The 21757-nt window shown below is 42.2% G+C and overlaps 1 protein-coding gene across 5 annotated transcripts; it reads right to left on the bottom strand.

Annotated features, from left to right (window-relative positions):
- Positions 1–1388: 1388 nt before the first annotated feature.
- On the bottom strand, positions 1389–20899 carry TMEM144 (transmembrane protein 144). Of its 5 annotated transcripts, none has more exons than XM_083459420.1 (12): positions 20829–20899; positions 18386–18588; positions 16704–16826; positions 14607–14706; positions 13808–13888; positions 12941–13019; positions 12208–12293; positions 11802–11920; positions 10391–10510; positions 9265–9362; positions 5803–5856; positions 1389–4234 (listed from the first exon to the last, which is right to left on the bottom strand). In XM_083459420.1, the coding sequence occupies exons 2-12, from the start codon at positions 18522–18524 to the stop codon at positions 4151–4153; spliced, it is 1083 nt and encodes a 360-aa protein (XP_083315546.1). In that variant the 5' UTR covers positions 18525–18588; positions 20829–20899; the 3' UTR covers positions 1389–4150. The 5 variants fall into 5 exon arrangements, with proteins under 5 accessions (XP_083315546.1, XP_083315545.1, XP_083315548.1 ...); XM_083459419.1 differs by having other exon boundaries at positions 20744–20884; XM_083459422.1 differs by having other exon boundaries at positions 11811–11920; positions 20744–20884.
- Between the last annotated feature and the right edge of the window lie 858 nt (positions 20900–21757).

The raw sequence follows: 21757 nt of genomic DNA, 5'->3' as shown, positions 1-21757 counted from the left end.
TTGTACAAGTATGCTTTTAGAGGGGGAAAGCAACATGCAGCTTGAAGCAGTCCTGCAACTGAATGAGTATTGACTGCTCCCATTTTAGAACAATGCTTGGGCTACTGAGTAATGGAATGAGTAAAATAGTGAAGGCAAAATTTGGTTTACAAAATACAGTGGAGGAGCAGGATAGTAATAATAATTTAACAAAAATTATTTAACCTTTCAAGTAAAGGCTCCTGTGAAGAACAGAGTTGCTCTCAGCTCATAAACTGACTTATTTTGCAATACTGCATCTCCTATTCTTTCTGCTTGAGTTAGATTTGAAGTGAAGCATAAAAGCAATAGATAAACAGCATTTGATAACAGATATGCTAGATGATGATTGGTAGATGGCTGGTGCCAAGTGGTGTTCGTTGGCTGGGACCAACAAACAGATAAGATATTCAGTATGTGCATAGGGCTCCTGCCATGGGGATGTGAACCCTGACTGACCAGGATTCCCAACCCCACTGAGCTGGTGTATGTCCATAACCCACCTTTGGATTGACCTCAATCATGCATTGCCCAGAAGTGTGTGGTTTGCATGCGTGCTATCATGGTCTCAAAGGAGACTGGCAAAGCAGACCTTAAAACACTTGTACTGATGTACCAGTGATATTTAGGTAAAGGGACCCCTGACCGTTAGGTCCAGTTATAGACGACTGTGGGGTTGCGGCTCTCATCTCGCTTTACTGGCCAAGGGAGACGACATTTGTCCGCAGACAGTTTTTCTGGGTCATGTGGCCAGCATGACTAAGCCGCTTCTGGCGAACAAGAGCAGCGCATGGAAACGCCGTTTACTTTCCCACCAGAGCGGTACGTATTTATCTACTTGCACTTCAACGTGCTTTCGAACTGCTAGGTTGGCAGGAGCAGGGACTGAGCAATGGGAGCTCACCCCGTCGTGGGGATTCGAACTGCCAACCTTCTGATCGGCAAGTCCTAGGCTCTGTGGTTTAACCCACAGCGCCACCCGCGTCCCTTCCCGGTGGTATTTAACTCCTAGTAAATTAGCAAAATGTATAAAACAAGTACAAATACCCGCTGGAAATGTAAAGAAAAAGAAGGTATCTTTTATAACACATGGTGGTCTTATGAACTAATAAAGGCTTTCTGGGAAATGATACATAATGAATTGAAAAAAATGTTTAAAATAGCTTTTGTTAAAAAACCAACATCCCACAGGAACAAAAAAGACTTTTTATGTATGCGACAACAGCAGCACGGATGCTACTGGTCCAGAGATGGAAAGAAGAAAGAGCCCCACCAGAGAGGAATGGCAAACTAAGCTGTTAGACTCTGCTGAAATGCCAAAAGTGACCAGGGAACTCAAAGACCAAGAAGACAAGAAATTCAAGAAAGAATGGGAAAAGTTTATAATTTATTTAGGAGACCACTGTAAGCAGATGAAAACATTAGCAGGGTTTTAATACCACTTGTAATGTAATAAATGTTACGGATAATATGGATAGATACAAAATATAGACTATGAAGTACAGTGTTACCTCAGGTTAAGAACTTAATTCGTTCCGGATGTCTGCTCTTAACCTGAGGTACCACTTTAGCTAATGGGACCTCCCACCACCGCCGCACAATCCTGAAGCAAAGTTCTTAACTTGAGGTACTATTTCTGGGTTAGCAGAGTCTGTAACCTGAAGCGTCTGTAACCTGAGGTACCACTGCAATATGCAGTTGGTAATGTTGACAATAGGACCCATGGAGGGAATGGGGGGAGTTGCGAGATTCGGAGAAATCTCATTTTATGGATATGCATTTGGTATTGTAACTAATTTGCACTTGTAAAATCAAATAAAAATGATTTTCAAAAAAACAAAAAAACCCCACCATTTGTACAAGCAAATGTGGAACCTCCCCCCGCCCCAATCTACTTTACTCTGCATCTTTCTCAAGTGCATGAGCTTCACTTAAAATGAAAATACTTCCACCAGATGATCCAAAAGAAGCTACGGACAGATATAACAGAAACAACTTGGATGATGTATCTCCCTCTGTCAATCTCCAAGCCCAGATAATTCACCCTAATTACAAAAGCATATTCATCCCATAACCAAGTCAAAAACCAGGATTCAAAGGGTTGAGGAAGGATGTTTGTTTGTTTTTTATCCAGGATTACCAGGGATTGTTCTGTCAACACATGCTACCCAAAGGGAGGCCAATATCAAGCTGTTTATAGAGGGAATGGGATTCCATAAGGAAATGCTTTTCTGTCTCATGGAGCCAAAATTAATTACAGCTAGACCTTTGTTAGTTAAACCACTGATACAGAAAGTCAGCGGGGTGACAGACACAACAGATGGTATGTTTGCTACCTAGAAATTGCCTGGAACATAATAATTAAGGGCAACAGATGGACTAGAATTGGAAACAGAACAGGTAATGCACAAGGAATGAAAGCATCTTTATTATACCTTTCATCTTCCTTCTCTAGGCCTGTCGAACAAGGCTGGGCAGTTTCATGGTCCAAACTGGCAAACTAAATAATTTCACTGGAAATTGTGCTATGATTTTGTTTTCACAAGGTTTCTATACTGTTTGGTTGTAATAAAACCTCAAAGTCGGTTAGAAAATGAAATTGTCAGTAAAAAACCCCAAACAGTTTTAAAATAGCCATATAAAATATCAAAAAAAATTAATTAAAATCAATGATAAGCTAAAAATCAGATAAAAACTGCTCGACTGGATCCAAGGCCCTGCTAAGTGTTTTTAATCCTAATTTTTCCATCTGGTTAGCAAAATGTAATTCTCAGTCCGGTCCAAGGGTGTGGTCAATTGCCCTTGTTCTGCCATGTTCTGTTACTCTTCCAAGTCAAGAATATACCTGTTCATCTTTCGCATGACACCAGTACTTTGATAAACATTCTTAATCCTTTTACTCAGCCTCATCCAATTAGAAATCTATTTTCACCCATTTGCACCTATTTATTGACAACATTCCATATCTTGACAATATACCGTATTTTTCCGTCTATAAGACGCCCCCGTCTATAAGACTCCCCCTAATTTTTTACATTATTTTTTAGGGGGGGAAACATGTCTTATACATGGAAAAACACGGTGCATATATATCATAACAGCTTTGCTGATAGGAGGAGGAATGTATAGAGGCGATCCTATTTTGGGGGGGAAGCAGGGTTCAATCTGTAGATGACTGTCTAGACTCAGTTTAAATAACTCCAGTGAACGGCAGCCCAAAATCTCCCGAGGCAGATTCTTCCACTGCCGAATATCTCAAACCATTAGGATGCTCATCCCAATGTTTGAGTCAGTCAATTCCCCTGAAATTGCCCACTGGGAATGGCCTCCAGTGCAGGTCCTTGGGCACGCTTAAAATTCTTTATTTGTCCAGCACATTTATCTCCCATCTTTTTTCCACTATGGAGCTCAAGATGGCTTACACAAGATTCCCAGATGGTCTCTCATCCAGGCAATGACCAGACCAGCTTGGCTTCAACAGGGTTGGTGCATTGTGCATTGTGCTCCCTCAACAGGATGGTCCAGAAAATTTTTTGGTAGCTACCTTGGGTTCATTACAAAGAAAGCAACACAAAATCTACAAGGGTAAACCAGAATGCCATAAAGTGGCGAGGAAACTCTTCGAGTTCTCCAGAACTCTTCATCAGCCTGTTTGCTGAGCAAACTCTGTGTGTCTTTGTCTAAAGGTGGAGTATCTGGGTGATGTTCTTTATTAAAAGGTCCTGTATTAGAAATAAAAGAAAGATGCAATGCCACAACACAAACATTACTTCCTCTGCATAGTAATCAGCACTTACACTTCACTGAACTCTTCCTTTTATACGTTACCCTCACCCCAATAAACAACAAGCCATAATACAAAACATAATGGAATCATTAAAGCCTCTGACCTGGATTTCAGCCCATAATCATCCAGCTGAGAGAACATAAAAAGGTTTCCCCTTATCTTCCCAAATGTGGAAAACATGATGAATGCCTTGCATTTCCCACAAAAAGTTCTTGCTCTATGGACTTTTGCCCCTTGCTTCTCTGGCGAGAGTGATGATATTAGTGATCCAAGAAAATGCCAGATATTATCTTCTCTTTCGTGTCTTAAGCCACAGCTCCACCTGCTGGTTCAGGCAGTGGTTCTTCAGACTTTAGAAAAAGCTGTCGAGAGCGACCCAGCCAAAATAACACAAAATGCTATTAGAAGCAACAGATAGTTTTTTAGCCCCTGCATAGACACAGAAAGGGATTATTGGTTATTTTTCAAATGTTCTTACATTTGTATCTTGCCTTTCGACCACTATGCCCTCCAAGACGGCCTACTCTGGTTCCTAGGGGGTCCCAGACTCACCAGACCCAGACCTGCCTGGTTTCAGCAACGTTGTGCCCTCATGTACCTTCAGACCACCCCCTGGGATGCGTGGGGAAGAAAGAGAAGTGGCATTATTTTCCAGAAGTCAGGCTTGGTATTGCGTTATTTGCAAAATGCTGCACACCGACAACTTTATTGTATAGTAAGATATGCGTTTGTCGGAACACATTATACAAATGGTAGCGGTCAGATAATATTTGCTTAGTTAAATTTATCTGGCCAAATTACCTGTATGAAACAGTATGTAACATCAGTTTGAGTGTTGGACTTGAACTGGAGACACCTGGGTCCCTTTCTTATACAGAGCGATCTTGGTGGGCCAGTCATTAACTCTCAGGTGACAGAAAGGTCAGAACTGGGTGGGCACAATGATAGAGTCAATCTGGCACTCCCCATCCACCCAACTTTGCTGTTCCCCCTTCTAGTGAGCTGCAGCAATGCTGCTGCCAGGAGACTATTGCTTTGTCTCTGTCCCACTGGATGACCTGTTCCTGAATGTAAACAAATACACCAATGTAGGGAAAATAGGCTGGTTCAATCCAGCAAGGAAAGCAGGACTAGATGTTATATATGGACATGGGGCAACAAATTCCAGCAGCTGCTCATTCTAGGAAAACTGAAACTCTGGAAAGGGGTGCAGAGGAGGAGGAGGTCCTTGCCTCTCCCCACTTTGCTGCCACAACATCCTTCTTAGGGACTTTTCCCACTAGCCTCCCACAGGGCTTCAGGTGGGGGTTTACTCTTTCAAACCCAAAACCAGTATTAGTGTGTCTGAGTGTATGTATGCATCAGGGAAGTGTCTGGTTAATAATAATAATAATAATAATAATAATAATAATAATAATAATAATTTATTATTTATACTCTGCCCATCTGGCTGAGTTTCCCCAGCCACTGCTTTTCCACAATGCTGCCTCACTACAAGCTGCCCCTCCCAAAAGCTTGGATTTATTTATTTATTTTAATGTTTAAAATGCGTATGCCATCTTTCATTTTAAGGACCAGAGGGCGATTTACAACACAGAACACAATAAACAATATAATATAAATGCATAACATAAGGAAATTTGTTTCCTTAGTGGAAGCTGTCACTCGGAATTTTGTTACGCACATAGCCCCCCAAAACTAGTAGCTATGAGAAGACTTATCCACTATATATTTGTCTAAATGGGGTCTTTTTAAGCCATCTTAGTTGGTGGTCACATAGCAGCAAACGCCATAGGTTATCTATGTGCTGTGGGAAGAATCATTCTGAACCTCCCACCTTGCAGCTTCAATGGATGACCTTGGGATCTAGTATTACTAGAGAGAAAGAAAGAAAAAATCTCTAGATTTGCCTGCCTCTTCCTCCCCAGCTACTTAGAACTTCCCATTTTTCAGATGCGGATACATCAAAGATGAGAGGAACAAGATGCAGCCCTTACCTTTATTTCTTTAAATACCAGGACTCCCCACATTGCAGCTATAAAGCCAGGACCCTGGAGAACAAGATTAAGACACGATGAATAATCATAATAGCATTTGTTCATGAGGATTTGCTGGAGCCCAATTATCTTATTTAAATTCAATCTTGCCTTCACTAAAATGTAATCGTGTGCTAAATTGTTGCTCGTGATGATGACATAAGGAAGAATGTGAGAAGATAATGGCCTTTAATAAAAGGCATGCCAATCCCACAAAAACAAAGCAAACCTCTGGGGGGCACTTACAGATTACCTGCTTTATTGAGCCATCGTCCTGATTTGTTTGCAGGGAGGCCTGTGTTTTATTGCGAATCCATTCAGATTTTTTTGTTGTTGGCAGGATAGAGGATGTTTCATCAACCAAGGGTTATCCCACATTTTCCAATATGCTTCTCTGTCACTTTCCTTACCGCAAAAAAACCTCCCCTCCCCTTTTCTGAGGGGGAATGAGGTTTGTTTGGTGAGAGCTCCAAATGAACTGCAACGGCACAACCCGAATATGCGGATATGTAACTGAATCTCATACTAGAAACACCCTGGAAGCTCCTTCACAGGGGGTTGGGCTAGATGACCCTCGTCGTCCCTTCCAACTCTACAGTTCTATGACTCTATGTGCAAAGACACATTTACAATTGCAATCTTATATATCAGGCACGTCCAACTCCCTAGAGCAGCAGTTCTCAACCTGTGGGTCCCCAGATGTTGTTGGCCTACAACTCCCATCATCCATTAGCTCTGCCCTTGCTAGCTAGGGGTGATGGGAGTTGTAGCTCAACAACATCTGGGGACCCATAGGTTGAGAAAGGCTGCCCTAGAGACTGTGATCTACTCCCAGTATAAAATAACTGGCATTCATCTACCCATTGTCATTTTTCTTTTCCAATTTCTTTGTTCTGTATGGGACAATGACAATAAAGATTATCATATCGTATCGGAAGCAGGAGGAGTGTGTGTTGTGTGTTTTTTGGGGGGGTTGGTCAGAGTTGTTGACCTTTTTTGGGAGGAAGGCACAGGGGTTGTAGAGCTTGTTTTGGGGGAGGGAATACAACAAACGCTCACAAGAAACTGAAGTGCTGACTATTGAACAGAGCACTAAAACTGCCATTACTTTCGCTTTTCGGTAACTGATGCTAATGCCAACGGAGGAACCTTGCGACTGGGGCGGGAGGTGGGGACATTACTTGACCGCGATCTACCAGGAAAACGCAGGCGATCTACCTGTTGATCGTGGTCGACCGGTTGGACACCACTGCTATATATGTCTACTCAGAAGCAAGCACCACTGACTTAAAGTGGATTTACTCCAAGCTTGCCACAGGGTTAGTCTTTGCCCATATTACAGACACTCAGGTCACAGACATCCTGGCTGAAATATGCCCATGCACAACATCTATAATAGGCTTTGCTCTGAAAGTGGCTTTCCTTCTCTCCTCCCCCCCATCTCTAGAGCACAATTTCCCCACTGCTTTTCAAGGTGTTTCCAATCTTAGTTACCTTGCTGCTCATCCCAGACACCCATTTCCATAAATGAAGTACAAAGGTTCCTATTTTTAGTACCCTGCTGTGAGGTAGCCAGAATATTTATTGCAATTTTTTTTCTATTGCCAGCTTTGACCTTAGCTGCCCCTGCACATTTTATCTCAAAACGGCTCAGAAGTATCTCCAATTTCCTCCTTCTGGAAAAGGACAAGATATATGTGCAGAGTGATCCTCATCTCTGCAGCTTGTTATAATTTACTGCACCCTATAAGTCAACAGGACAGGTGCAACTGCAGATTGCCATGATGAAAAGTGGCGCTTGTGGTGGGAAGGACTTTTTATCCTTTCCCTCTTCTCAACTGGGGAGGGGGTTGGAGAATAAAGAGAGCAGCTTGCCCCCTCCCCTGACACAATCCCTAACACAGTTCCTCTCAATGGCTGCTTTGAACTTTTCCTTTGTGCCTAAAGGGGTCAATGGGCTATGAAACAGTGCACTCTTCTCTGAGCTCCCCCACTTGCTTGAGAGAGCTATTTTGAAGAATTCTGTCAATGTACCAGGGTTTATGCATGCAGAGAAAAGGGACAAAAAAGGGATAAGTTAGGTGTGCGGGTTAATTCTGGGTGTGTTTGTCCTGCACCTGCAACTAGCTAAGCGTGAGAGTGACTCAGCACAATCTAAAGTATAAAAATGCACATGTGTTCGAAGTCAGTTTGCCCTGGGCCAGAGCCTAGTGTGTGTTGGAACGCTGCAAGGAGACTTTATCTTACAAATGCATGTTATTCTCAAATGTAATCTGTTCAAAAGTCTGTTCCAAAAGCAAAGCGTTCCAAAACCAAAGCGTGCTTTCCCATCTAAAGTGCCTACTGCTTCCTTTCCCATTTAGGGATCGAACAGCTTGATGATTCTGACCACCTTGCTTTCCATCAGAATGAGCATGGTCAAGCAGAATGCAACAGATGCTAGAGAGATGAAAGCACATTCTCTTAAAAGAAAAGGGAAATGAGAGGAACGTAATGGATGTCGTATGTCAGAGCTGGAAGAGGACAGATCTGGATTTCTGGGCAATTTGTAGTTGATTTATTAGGATTCCCAACTGCCAATGATTTAACAATAGCAGAAACAAAATGACTTTCCCAGCCCTAAATCATACCACTGAAACGGAAAATTTTGCGTAACCAGGAGTGTATTTTTTGTGGGGGCACAGTTCAGTTAAAATTATAGAATTGTAGGTGTTGAAAGAGACCCTGAGGGTCATCTAGTCCAACCCCCTGCAACGCAGCAATATGCAGCTGTCCCATACGGGGATCGAACCTACAACCTTGCCACTGTCAGCACCACACTCTAGTCAACTGAGATAGTCAGGCTATATGGGTTCAGGCTATTCAGGTTTGGTGCCCAAACCAAATTCCAGCGTTCAGAATTCTTTTGCACCAAGCCTGATGTTTCAGTCAAGGTCATATTTACTATAAAAGTAAGGCCAGAAAGGAGTCCAGGTTTCACTTTTTCTTTCTATCTCTTTTCCTTCTGATGTGGTGTTCTGTATATAGTGTTAAGGTTTTAGACTCTTTATAAGTTATTGTAAGTTTAAGTTGGGTCTGCTTCAACTGGATTTCTTATGGACAGTGCCAATCCTGAATGTATTGGATTTGTGACCATCAGGCTCATTTGCCTTCAGTAGCAGTAAAGCTCTGCTGGATGACATATAATTGCCTCTGATCTATTTTTGGGGAATCCTGCAAAGTGGTTTAAGTTTTTGATCTGCTAACTATACGTCAGAGTTCTGCTCTGGATCAATCTTGAGTAGAATTTCATGACACTCTATTGTACGTGAAACCTCCATAACAAAGGCAGGAGTGGGGTGGGGTGTATATGTGGTTTGATATGCAAAAAAAACCACACCTTTGAAACCTAAGCTTATGAGCAGGTCCTGCTTTGGTACTTACCGCTGTGATTATTGGAAAGCTGACCACAGCACTGAGGTAATGATTTGCTAGGAACCAGCAGGAAGTGGCGATCGCCCACAATACACCAGAAACAAATCCTGACAACAAATAAACATATATTATTACCCATAGAAATCATAGCAATATAGACTTGGAAGGGACCCTGGGGGTCATCTAGTCCAACCCCCTGCCACGCAGGAATATCAGCTAAATCATGTGTGACAAATGGCCATCCAACCTCTGCTTAAAAACCTCCAAGGAAGGAGCCGTCTGCAAGCAATTTGAGCTGGTGTGATGTACTGCCAGACCAAAATGTCTGAAACGGGTATTGCCATCTGAATGGCATACAGGTTTCAGACAATTTACCAATATATTGCCCAGCTCGAATCCTAAGGCCATGCTGCATTTGCAAAGGGCTTTCAAGGGCTCAAAGCTCTTAGCCTGCATTGGCTACTTTCCTATTCTTAACAACAATCCTGTAATGGTTATTGTGAATGGGTGGAACTGAGGCTGAAGGAGAAGAGCTCACTTTAAATTCACCAGGTGTTTGTGTCAGAATTGAATATGAAGCATGGACTACCTGATTTTTAGCCTGGGGTGAAAGCCACTATTTAACACCAGCCTTTGGGTCCTTTGAGGAGCTAAGGGGCACTAAGTCAGTGGGGCACAGATCTTTCCCTGCAGCAGAAACTCCCCACCTGCTCCTGGATGCAGGCAGAGCTGTATGTATCCTTGCAAACGCAAACATATTCTTTGTTGAATGAGGTGATCAGATGTATTCTTCAATATGTAACAGGTTTCTTTTTATGAGGAGCCAGTGCAGTGCTCTCCAGATGATCCAGATGTGAATTGGCGTTCAACAACTTCTAGAGAGCACCATGTTGGCTACTTTTCCTCTACGACATTATTAATATAATACCTCCCCAAAATACCTTCTGTGGATATATATATATATATATATATATATATATATAGGCTCTTAAAGACTGTGTGCAGGATAGAAACCTCATCACTCTTGAAAGTACCTAGAGTGGCATACTCAAACATTGCCTACATTTGTCTAATAGAAACAGAAAGATGTATGTTTGATAGTGATCTGCAATGCACATGTATTTCAGAATTCTACCTGGGATGATGGCTTCAGGATAAACCTTTGGTCTATTTTTCATCACTGCACAATAGATCAGGAAGTAGATGGTACTTGTAAGGAAGATGCCACTGAAGTGGGCAAAGACGTAATCTAAATCTGAAACAAAAATGGGAGGCATATGCATATGTAGAATATGTTTAGGAAATCAACAATATTCTAGAAAAGCAGCAATTACTTCTGGTAAGGTCTTGCTCATACCTTAGCCACACGTTTGTTCATATAAGGCCTTCAATACCTTCCCCGGTTTTAGCTGATCAAGAGGCTTTCCTCAGTATGTATGTGCGATGTAAACGTGACTGTAAATACTATACTAAATGTCTCACTGATTTAAACTAAATGATTTCTTTGTGGTTTACAACAAATATTAAAAGCATCAATAGAAATAGTTAAAAACCATTCTAAACCATTTTAAAACAATTAAAAATAACAGTAGAAAATATGTAAACACATCAACATCTGTGTGTCTGGTGTCTGGATAGGCTTGCCAAAACGAAAAAGGTTTTCAAGTACAGTGGTATCTTGGAAGTCGAACAGAATCTGTTCCGGAAGTCCATTCAACTTCCAAAATATTCAGGAATCAAGGCGCGGCTTCCGATTGGCTGCCAGAAGCTTCTGCATCCAATAGGAAGCCGCAGAAGCCGCGATGGATGTTCGGGTTCCAACGAATGTTCGCAAACTGGAACAATCACTTCTGAGTTTGTGGCGTTCGGGAGCCAAAACATTAGTCTAGCAAGGTGTTCAACTTCCGAGGTATGACTGTAAGTGCCGGAAAGAATACAGTGAAGGTTAGTTTCACAGATCAAAACCTTTGAGTGGGTACGTATGGGATAAGGCGATTCTGCAAGTAAACTGGTCCCAAGCCATTAATGGCTTGATATAACAATAGTAGCAACTTAAATCTTTACCCAGTAAGAAATCAGCAACTGCTCTAGCATTCTGCACTAACTGCAGTTCTCAGGTCAAGCACAAGAGAAGCCCAACATAGAGTGCACTGCTGTAATTCAATGTTGATGTCACCAGTGCATGAACTACTGCAGTTTGTTAAGGATTGCTGGGAACAGTAACTCTGTGAGGGGTGAACTACAGTGCCCAGAATTCTTTGAGGGAAAGAATGTGCTTTAAAAGGCACAGTAGCCTAGGGCTGAGAAAGTGTGCTCCTAATTCTTCCTTTTAAATTTGCTGCCATGACTTTATCTGTCTGGCATCTGATGTCATATGTAGTTGACCTAGAGAAACTATATTATGAGGTGATTAATACATATAATAAACAAACAAGGGACAGATAAGCAAAGGGGGAAATACTTTTTCCTTCCCTTTCGCCCATCGTGAATGAGCAAAATTTCCCACTGGTTTAGATTTCATATTAAAACAGTTCATCTGCCTTTACCAAACTGACTTGCTCCGGTATATTTCGTTCCATTCCTTCTGCCGTGGTCCTTGATGTAAAGCACTGGCACAAAACTCGAGCCATAAAACATTCCAGCTATCACAGCTAGGGAGCAGCCTCTTCCAGGAAAAAGAAAGGAAGATCAAGATATTACAAACTCAAAGACAGCCATTGCACTATACAACATTCATTGCAGGTTTGCAGGGCTGCGGCTGAAAACATGCTGGAGAACTGCCAGTAGTTTTCTAGAAATTGCTGTCTTGAAAGAGATGTTGGAGCACTCATCACTGCCACAGAATGGTTACAGGTTGTCTTCTTATTGCCTTGTGAAGTTCACCAAAGGAAGCACAGAACAGGAAGCCAGGTAGGCTAGAGGTAATTCACCAGAAAGGGCTGGACAACTTACATCATTCTCTTTCCTAACGGAGAAAGATGGTCTACCCATGAAGCATCAGTCCTGTTTTCAGCGCTATGGTCAGAGCTGTTGATTGACTGTTGGTGAAAAGGAAAGCCATTAAGGCTAAGATTTCTGAAAACATTCAGACCTGGATTATGCTAGGTATGCTCATTCACTTGGGAATGAGGAAGGATGTCGGACAGCTAGGAGCTGATAACTAAAGAATTTGCAGCTGGTGCATCTGCAGATATTATTCATTTCATTTCATTGCTCTTCTTTTCTTTATATCCCCGCTTTCTCCTAGTACAGGACCCAAGGATGCTCACAGCATAAATTAATGCAGGTACAACAATACACAATAAATATAGACATTAAAAAACAAATAAATAAGTAACCCTATGAAAAAAAATGCACCAAAAACACAAAAAAACCATTTAAAAGCACTCACACACAAGAAAAGAGATTTCTCAACACCCCAGTTATTTTCATTTTTGAATTGATAATTGAACAACATTGGAACCTATATCCTGATAAGTTTGTCTTGCTAAATCTTCCTTGCTTCCTAAACCTAGAGGGCACAAATAATGGTACTTTCTCTTCTTTCCAATATCCTTTACAGTTGTGAAAAAATGTGGGAGTCCTCGTAAGGGCTACCTTGAAAAGAAAGTGGTTGGAATAAGTTCTGTGTTATAATGCTTTTTTCTAGTGCAGAAGTGTAACATGAACAAAAGCAAAAACTTACATGTCTTAATAGTGGGGTGCTCTCCGATGACGGTGAAGAGCTCTCAACATCACTTTTTATGAAAAGAAATAGGATGGCACTGCAAATGAAATATCATCATGAACTAAACACCATCATGTTGTAGCATTTTATGCACACACACACACAAACACACACAGTCGTACCTTGGTTTTCGACAGCTTAGTTCTTGAATGCTTTGGCTCCTCAATGCCGCAAACCTGGAAGTGGTCTGGTTTGCGAACTATTTTTGGAAGCCAAACATCCAATGGGGCTTCCGTGGCTTCCAATTGGCTGCAGGAGCTTCCTACAGCCAATCAGAAGCCGTGCTTTGGTTCCCGAACGTTTTGGAAGTGGAACGGACTTCCGGAACAGATTCTCTTCGACTTCCAAGGCACGACTCTGTGTGTGTGTGTGTGCGCGCGTGCACACGCATGCATGTGTCTTAAAGAATCATAGAATTGTGATTATTTTGTCTAACCCCTTGCAATGCAGGACTCTCAGCTAAATCAGGCATGATATAGTCTTCCTTACTTCATTTTGCTGATTTTAAAAATAATTTGTTAAGACATTATCCTTTAATATCTCTGGCTGAGGGACAACATTGCTTCATAAATGGTGCTATACTATGCATATTTACTAAGAAGTAAAGTTGACTGGGCTAGTGGGACTTCCTTCCTACCTAGTATGTGGTTAGGAATTGCAGTCTTCAACAGCTTACCTGCAGACTCAAAAGAATAAAAGTTTTACTTTGCCTCAGTCATTTTTAAATTCTGATTCACTTGCATATATGTATATACACACATACACATGCATACTTATATGCATAAGTAGTGTTTCAAAATAGAAATATAGTAAGATTATTAATACCTTAATACTGAAAGTCCAGCTCCAATGTAGTTTAAAGCTGGTTTTGCTACTTCTTCTGGGTCAATCCCAAACCAGCCAAACCTGTGAACAGAAAGGTTAAAAACTCTTTTAAATTGTTTCCAAAATGAGAAGGGCATAGAAAAGTGCAGGGAAAGCTATCTAGCTTGCATAAATAAATTGCATGTGGCAATCACAAGTACAAGGGAATGATAGCTTGGCAAATAACATTGATTTTTTCCCCCAGGGTCACAGCATTGCAGTTTGACTTGTTCTTGTACATGCCGAAAGGATGTATATAAAAATATAAATGAATCCATTCCTGGAAGTAAAGATGTCTCGATCTTATTTACCATCTGAACAATAAAAATACTGTCTTGAAAAATGTTTAGTAGTTGAGGCTAGACTTGTACATTGCAAAAATTTAAACAACTCTTTAAAAATATAAGCAACTATTAATCGCTCATGGAAACATTTAATTCAGCCTATTAAGGATCCTCACATGGTTTATAGGGTCTAGCTAACATTATATCTGACACACACACAATAACACCTTGAAGTCAACTTGTGAATGTATAAAGATTGAGAAATTACATCAAGGAGGAAATTACATCAGGATGGAAGTATCCAGATAATATTTTGAGCCTGATCTTTGGGGCAAGATCGTATATTATGATGAAGTACGTTACAAAGAGAGAGAAAATGCTTTTGTCATTGGTCTTGTTAATGGTAATTTTAAGGTAAATGTTACAAATACATAAATGATGACTCATACTATAGGTGAAGTATACAGGGTGCTTACCTTGAGCTTGCCCAGCCAGTTAGCAAGTTAAAAGAAGCCCAGATTAAGAGACCAAGGCCCAACCCAATGGTTTTGACAATGGGGACAACTGTTATATTACCTGCACAGTATGAAAAGAACAAAAGCAAAATTAGCTGATTATTAATACAGTATAATCTTACTACAGTAGGTCTATATCAGTATTATTAATGCAACTGCTAATAAGCATAATCTACAATAAATCACTACATTTAGTGCGCTAGATTATGCATCATGGCCAGAGAATGTACAAAACTCAACCGAGATATATACCCGTTTCCCGAAACCCGTTGAGGATTTTATATATTGACCAGGAATTGTGCACAATTCCCTCCCTGCGGATGGATGATGTGCACATTCGCCATGAGGCTTGGTGAATATGCACAGCGTCCAACTCTTATGTACATTAACTGTTCAAATTACATGCCTCTTAACATATATAAGGCACTGGAGGATAACAAATTGTCATCCCTCCGTACTCACAGACTGTACGTTTCCATGCTGGAGGTACAAATTACTCCAACTACACATTCACCCGATGTGTTGGGAGATTGTGAAACCATCTTGAGAAGCCATATCTGCCGCTACTCTTTTTGGCCATGCCCCCGCTTCACAGAATAGGCCCTAAATACATACAAATGTGTATGCGCAGAGCCCTTATTCATAAAGGTCTCTTTAACATGACTGATGACTTTGCAGCTGGCAGGTGGGGATGGTAGCCCAGCACAACCTCACAGCAACATCACTAGTGTCTCTGAGTCAATGTAAGCAAACTTAAAATATTCTCCGTGGGTTGGATTCAGACTTAAGTCTGGGTCAGCCCAGTGTTTTCAATATAGTAACTGAATGCCACACTTGGCACTGTTTTCTGAAGCAGTCACACTAAAGCTCCACCAGCCTTTAAGTGATTTGACATGAAATCTCAGAGAGGAAAAAAAGACCACTGAACAGACAGACAAATCACAGCTGGAAGAACCCTGAAAGTCCTTCTAGGATCAAGCACTTGATTTTGTTTTTAATGCAACTCTACCACGCAATAGCATTTAGTATTCTCGTCATGCTGAATTACATAGCAGTGGATGTGAGACAAAATTAATAGCCCTCTTCAGACATTCTCTCGTCATATTTCGTAAACAGGTGGGAAGAGGGCATGAGGAGAAGTGCTCTGACTTTGCCCTTCTGATAACCCTCCATGAGTCCCCCGTCCCCCCCAGATTCTAAAATGTGCAGGAAGCCTCCCAGAGCACAGGTGGCGCCGTGCTGCAGAATATTGCTTTTCAGCCTGTGGAGGGCGATCAGAATGCGAACCAAGGCGTGGATGTGGGCAGAGCTAATATGCTTGTAATGTGCTGAGTGTTATTCCCCCCGTTGCTTATTATGAAGCTTTGCGAAAGTGTTGCCTTTGTATCTAGCTTTTTATTTGAAACCACAATGCACACCTTAAGGTCAAATCAGTGGTGTGTTTACACTGCAGAGTAGCTGCCAGTGCAGGTTTTACTTCAAAATAAAAAGCAAATGTTAACTGTGTTCTGTTTTCTTGTAATCCAAAATACCTGTATATGTTTTGTATATGTTTTGGAAGCCGCCCAGAGTGGCTGCGGCAACCCAGCCAGATAAGTGGGGTATAAATAATATTACTATTGTTTTTGTTATCATTAAAGCCCCACCCATCCTGCCTTAAGACAAAAATTGTTTGAAGAGGACCAGTACATGCATATGTCTCAGTACAGTCATACCTCGGGTTACAGACGCTTCAGGTTGTGTAATTTCGGGTTGTGCACTGCGCCGAATCCGGAAGTACCGGAACTGGTTACTTCTGGGTTTCGGTGCCTGCGCCTAAGCACGAATTCCTGCTTTGCGCATGCGCAGAAGCGCCGAATCGCGACCTGCGCATGCACTGCGGGTTGCAAGCACTGCAGGTTGCGAACGTGCTTTCCGCACGGATCATGTTCGCAACCCAAACATCCACTGTATTAACAATTGCATTTTACGATATTCCTGCAATCTGCAAATGGTGCATAGATTCACATGTGCATGGGTGTTAAATTGTAAACAAGGTAAGTGTTATTTCAGCCATACCTGTAGCCCATAAAAAGCCGCCAACCATGGCAAGAGGCCAAAATCTAGGGCTGTTCTGAATAAGGTTAACAATCAAAGAAACTATCCAGATAGCGGCACAGAGAACCCACTGGAAGAACATTCCTAGAACACAAATAAATCCAAGAATAATTAAGCACAACAGACCATTCTGCAGTCATGGCTGTTTAGTTTTAGTCCATATCATAAGAAGCGTTGGGAGATTTGGTGGTGGTGACGTCTGTGGCTGAGCAGCTGCGATATCACAGAATGTTTCAAAACTACTTGGGAAATGAAGATGTAAGAAACAGAAGGAAAACATCACTTTGGCTGGTGTTAAACCTCGCCATGACAACGATATGGAAAAGTATGGAAGCTGAAGACAGAAAACTGAGTTATAAGGGGCCTCTCAAAGTGGGGAAGAGAATGCACAGTAGGCAGTAGATTAAGAACAAGAATCTAAGGGAAGAGCAGGTAGACAGGGCCTAATTAGAAAGAAAAGATGTGGATAGTCTGAGAACATGATAAGGCAGAGTGCAGAAATATAGGAAGCTGCCTTAGAATGAATCATTAGTCCATCCAGATCAGTGTTGTCTTCACTGACTGGCAGAAGCTCACCAGGATTTCAGGTAGAGGGCACTCCCTGTACAACCTGGATATCCAAGGATGGAACCTGGGACCCTCTATCACTGAGTTACAGCCCATCTCCTGAGTGATGGCCCTTCATTGTATCAAGACCACTGAACTGGGAACCAAACTATGTATTGCAATACAGTGGTGCCCTGCAAGACGAAATTAATTCGTTCCGCAATTTTTGTCGTCTAGCGAATTTTTCTTCTTGCTAAGCACGGTTTAAACGGTTTAACAAAGTCGCAAGACGTTTTCGTCTTGCGAAGCAAGCCCATAGGGAATTCGTCTTGCGAGGCAAATCGCGAATGAAAAAACCTTTCGTCTAGCGAGTTTTTTGTCTTGCGAGGCATTCGTCTTGCGGGGCACCACTGTAAATATGTTTCCCTTATTCCTTATGTCTAACTCATGACCCAGAATGAACTCTTCACTTGACTCAGGGCTCTGTGCTGGTATTAAACAGCACCTTCCACAGCCCATCAGTAGCCAGCGGTAGAGAGTAGGACTTTCAGCAGGAAAATGGGCAAAGGACCCCACTTTAGTGGCTATTTTTCCATTCAGAACAGAAGTGGCCAGCTTTAGCATGCTTTTTATTTATTTTTTAAAAAAACCCATGTGTTTACCTTAACATGTAGTTTACTGAAAAACAACACTCAAAGCATGCTTTGTTGGATTTTATAAAAAGCTTGGCATCTGTTGCAAACAGAATCAGTGGTAATTCATTTGCATTGGCTCTTCACATCCCTGCACTGCAGGAATCTTTTGCCCAACATGGGGCTTGAACCCACAGCCCTGAGATTAAGAGTCTCATGCTCCTCCAACCGAGCTGATGATGTGATAACTTCTAGAAAACACAGCTACTCAGCTTGTTTAGTGGGCGAGTCAAATACTAAATCCCATTTATAACAATGTTGATTTAGTTATAGAAATATTCCAACTCTGTGATTCTATCATCAACCTGATATAAAGTGGCTGTTGTTTTAAAGAGTATGGAAATTTTGCAACATGTACCATGTAAAGTATAACAACAGCAATTCAGTTTAAGCACAAACATTTACCATCACCAGTGTCAAATTTCTTAACTGGTACAAAGTTTGTTCCAAACAAGATGACAGCTATTGCTGAGGAGGTGAAACCAATTGTTAGATCTGTCACATTGCTGCTGACAGGGCTGGTGGTTCCTTGCCAGCTGTCCATCTCTGTTCTTCAAGAGAGACTCGGAAGTCTTTACGGAGCTATTTGGATTCCGTTTCTGGCAGCTCTGGAACCAGAGAAATAAATGGAACAAATAACACATTTCGGCAAAAGTATTCCCAACGGTTTTATGCAAGAATCATTCTAGAATTCTTCTATGATCTCTGTTACAGAACGTTACTATGGATATTGAACAATAAATCTAAATGCAGCATGGGTTGTAGCAATGTATAATATGGATGAAGGTTTCATATATAGATAGATAGATAGATATAGATATAGATATAGATATAGATACAGATACAGATATAGTTACAGATAGGTAGCCGCGTTGGTCTGCCATAGTCAAAATAAAAAAAATTCCTTCCAGTAGCACCTTAAAGACCAACTAAGTTAGTTCTTGGTATGAGCTTTCGTGTGCATGCACACTTCTTCAGATATACTGAAACAGAAGTTGCCAGATCCTTCTATATAGTGAGAAGGTGGGGAGGGGTATTACTCAGAAGGGTGGTGGGAATGGGAGATTGGCAGATAGCTGAGATGAGCCTGTTGACGACTCTTAACAACTGCAATAGGTCTTACAGGAAAAGGCAAGGGGTGAGAAGGTGAAAAATGGCTTAGTCATGTATAATGAGATAAGAATCCAATGTCTTTGTTCAGACCAGGTCTCTCCATGGCTTTAAGTTTTAGATATAGATATAGATATAGATATAGATATAGATATAGATATAGATATATATTTAATGTACTGTAGATAATTAATACTAATATTTAGGAGGATGTCCATTAGGGTAATACTTAACTTCTCTCTCCCTCTCTCCCCCTCCTCTCTCTCTCACACACAGCATATATTCAATGACTGGAGGGGTAAGTGGAACTCTGCCCATTAGCGTTGTCCTTAACATTGATGCACCAGGCAGTCCCACTCCTGACTGTCATGTATTGACATGATTGCCTACACAGTGACAGTTGTATGAGCAAGGTGTTCCACGCCACCATGAATTGCAGAAGTGCAGGGTTCCTAACCCCAAGTTTATGCAGTTGTACACATCACAGACTCATCTTTCAGAAGTTCTGCATGGTGGGACAGCACCATGGGCACAGCAATGTTGGGATCAGATCTCCTTTCCCCTTTAGACAAGCAAGCAAGCAAGCAAGCAAGCAAGCAAGCAAGCAAACAAACAAACAAACAAACAAACAGGTGAAGGGCAACATTAACATCTTATAACAAATGCATTCAGGAGGGCAGGGCTGGAGCCAGCACATGAAATCTCAGGCACCTGCCAGAGCTCCAGAGAGCTGGCAGGGCCAATTGCTGATCCCTGCTCTGAGCACCCATAAAAAGGGGGAGGGGTTACTCCATGGAGCATCGGGCAGCTGCATTTAGTCACCCTTTGAATTTCCCACAATGCCCCCAGCTTAGCATCATTCTGAGGCATTGTGGGAATTTAAAGGATGGTTAGACCAAGCCTCCAAGTGAAGCCAGGTAAGCTTGCCGTGAACTACTGACAGAGGACACCCCCCCACACACCATGAGGGGGCGCTTTGCATGGAGCTGGCTCTGGGGGAGAGGGGAGCTCACTGCAATGCCATTCCCTCCCCCCCCCATTCATAACGTCTGAAAGGGGCTACAGTGTTTTGCGGAAACACAAAAATGAAATAATAAATGGGCGCTATGCAGAGTGGAAAGCCATCACTTAGTGCTAGAAAATCTTTAAGCGGTTCGCACAAACTGCAGTAATAAAATCACAAACAAAAAGTAAATACGTGCATAATATGAAAAAAGCAGTGTGTGATCATAAAATTACGAGTCAGGAAAAGCCTGTCCAAACATGCAATTTTTTTAAACCTGTCAATGCTGTGGGAGTGAATTGCATGAGCAAGAGCAGCTCTGAAAACCTGTTCGCGTGCAGAGTTGTTCCACCAGTGTCTACTCATTTTAGACAAAAACATTTTATTTAATCCCCAATCTGGTAATATTTGTTGTTTCCAGACAACAAACCACCACAGTGGCCACTGAACTAAAATCCTCAAATTTTATGCCATTCACCACCCCCAAAGGAGGGATGGGGCAGCCGCGGCCCTACAGACCTTGCCGGACTCCAACTCCCACCGTTCCCAGGAGCACGGCCGGTGGCAAAGGATGATGGGAGCTGTAGTTCAGCCGTAGGGTCCTCCTCCTTCGCCCAAGTCTTGCAACGCGGGAGGAATTTAGCTCTTACTTGCTCCGTTGCCCTTCAGCCTCTTTCGCCGAGAAGTTGCTCAAGTGCTCTCAATAAGAAATGCAAACCTGTCTCCTGAATTTACTTCCCTTGCGGATCCTGCTTCCTGGTCAACGCTAAACTGCGGGTGGGAACCAGGAGCTCCACCCTGTCCTCATGTGATCAACCCACCTTCCCTCCCACTATGTGCCTCGTTCATTTGGGAGGCGTTTTGCAAGCGGGCCGGCCAGTTTTGTGTTGGAGAGCCGAAGAGGGACGGCGGGCGAGAGAAACCGCTGGGTTTAAACCCAATTCTGCACCCCCTCCTTTCCTGTGCCATGGATTTAATGCCCCGTGTGCGCTTCGACGTGATCACGAGATTAGGAGCTAAGGGAAAGAGGAAGACATAGCTTTTATTTAAGGCAGACTTGCTAAGGTTGAAGTTTTCCTCTTTTGGAGTCGACCAGAAGAGAAATTCCTGAATGTTAATTGTGTGTGTGCCCTTGCACACCCACACTCACCCACCCCTTGAAGACTTAATAGATGTATCCGCGCTTGTGGGCTAGATACATAAGGCCATAGGCAGATGATAGCTTTATTCCAAGTCAGAGCATTGGTCCATATTACTACGCTGAGTCCCCAGATTTTGGTGGACTTCATTTCCCATCATTCCTGGTCACCAAGTAAACTGGCTGGGGATGATGGGAATTGTAGTCAAACAACATATGAATCTGCAGCATCAAGTCTGGTCTGCACTGCCTTGCTCGTGCTTCCAGGATTTCAGGCAGGAATCTGCATATATCTAATTAATCCCCTGGAGCTGGTGGTGTATCTAATGCAAGTAATGCAAACAAGGAAAGATTGAAGTGTATTGGGGCTAATTTCTCCAACAATGAGCTATGTGACGTTGGGTGTCTCTAAGGCAGGCACCCCCAATTCAGCCCTTCAGCTTTGGGACTACAACTCCCATCATCCCTAGCTAACAGGACCAGTGGTCAGGGATGATGGGAATTGTAGTCCGAAAACAACTGGAGA

The sequence above is a fragment of the Podarcis liolepis genome (genome assembly GCF_965112155.1).
Source record: "Podarcis liolepis genome assembly, chromosome: 9".
Taxonomy (NCBI): domain Eukaryota; kingdom Metazoa; phylum Chordata; class Lepidosauria; order Squamata; family Lacertidae; genus Podarcis; species Podarcis liolepis.
Note: the sequence above shows the minus strand (reverse complement) of the source record. Positions and strands in the feature narration are given on the sequence as shown.

Bases quoted from the DNA above. Each gene is read 5' to 3' on its own strand.
- TMEM144 (XM_083459420.1), bottom strand. From the start codon at position 18,524: ATGGACAGCTGGCAAGGAACCACCAGCCCTGTCAGCAGCAATGTGACA. The intron at 10,511-11,801 runs GTAAAGGCAGAT...TTTTTGTTTCAG, and splicing joins TACCGGAGCAAGTCAGTTTG to ATTTAGATTACGTCTTTGCC. The intron at 4,235-5,802 runs GTAAGGGCTGCA...GTGTCTATGCAG, and splicing joins TGGTATTTAAAGAAATAAAG to GGGCTAAAAAACTATCTGTT.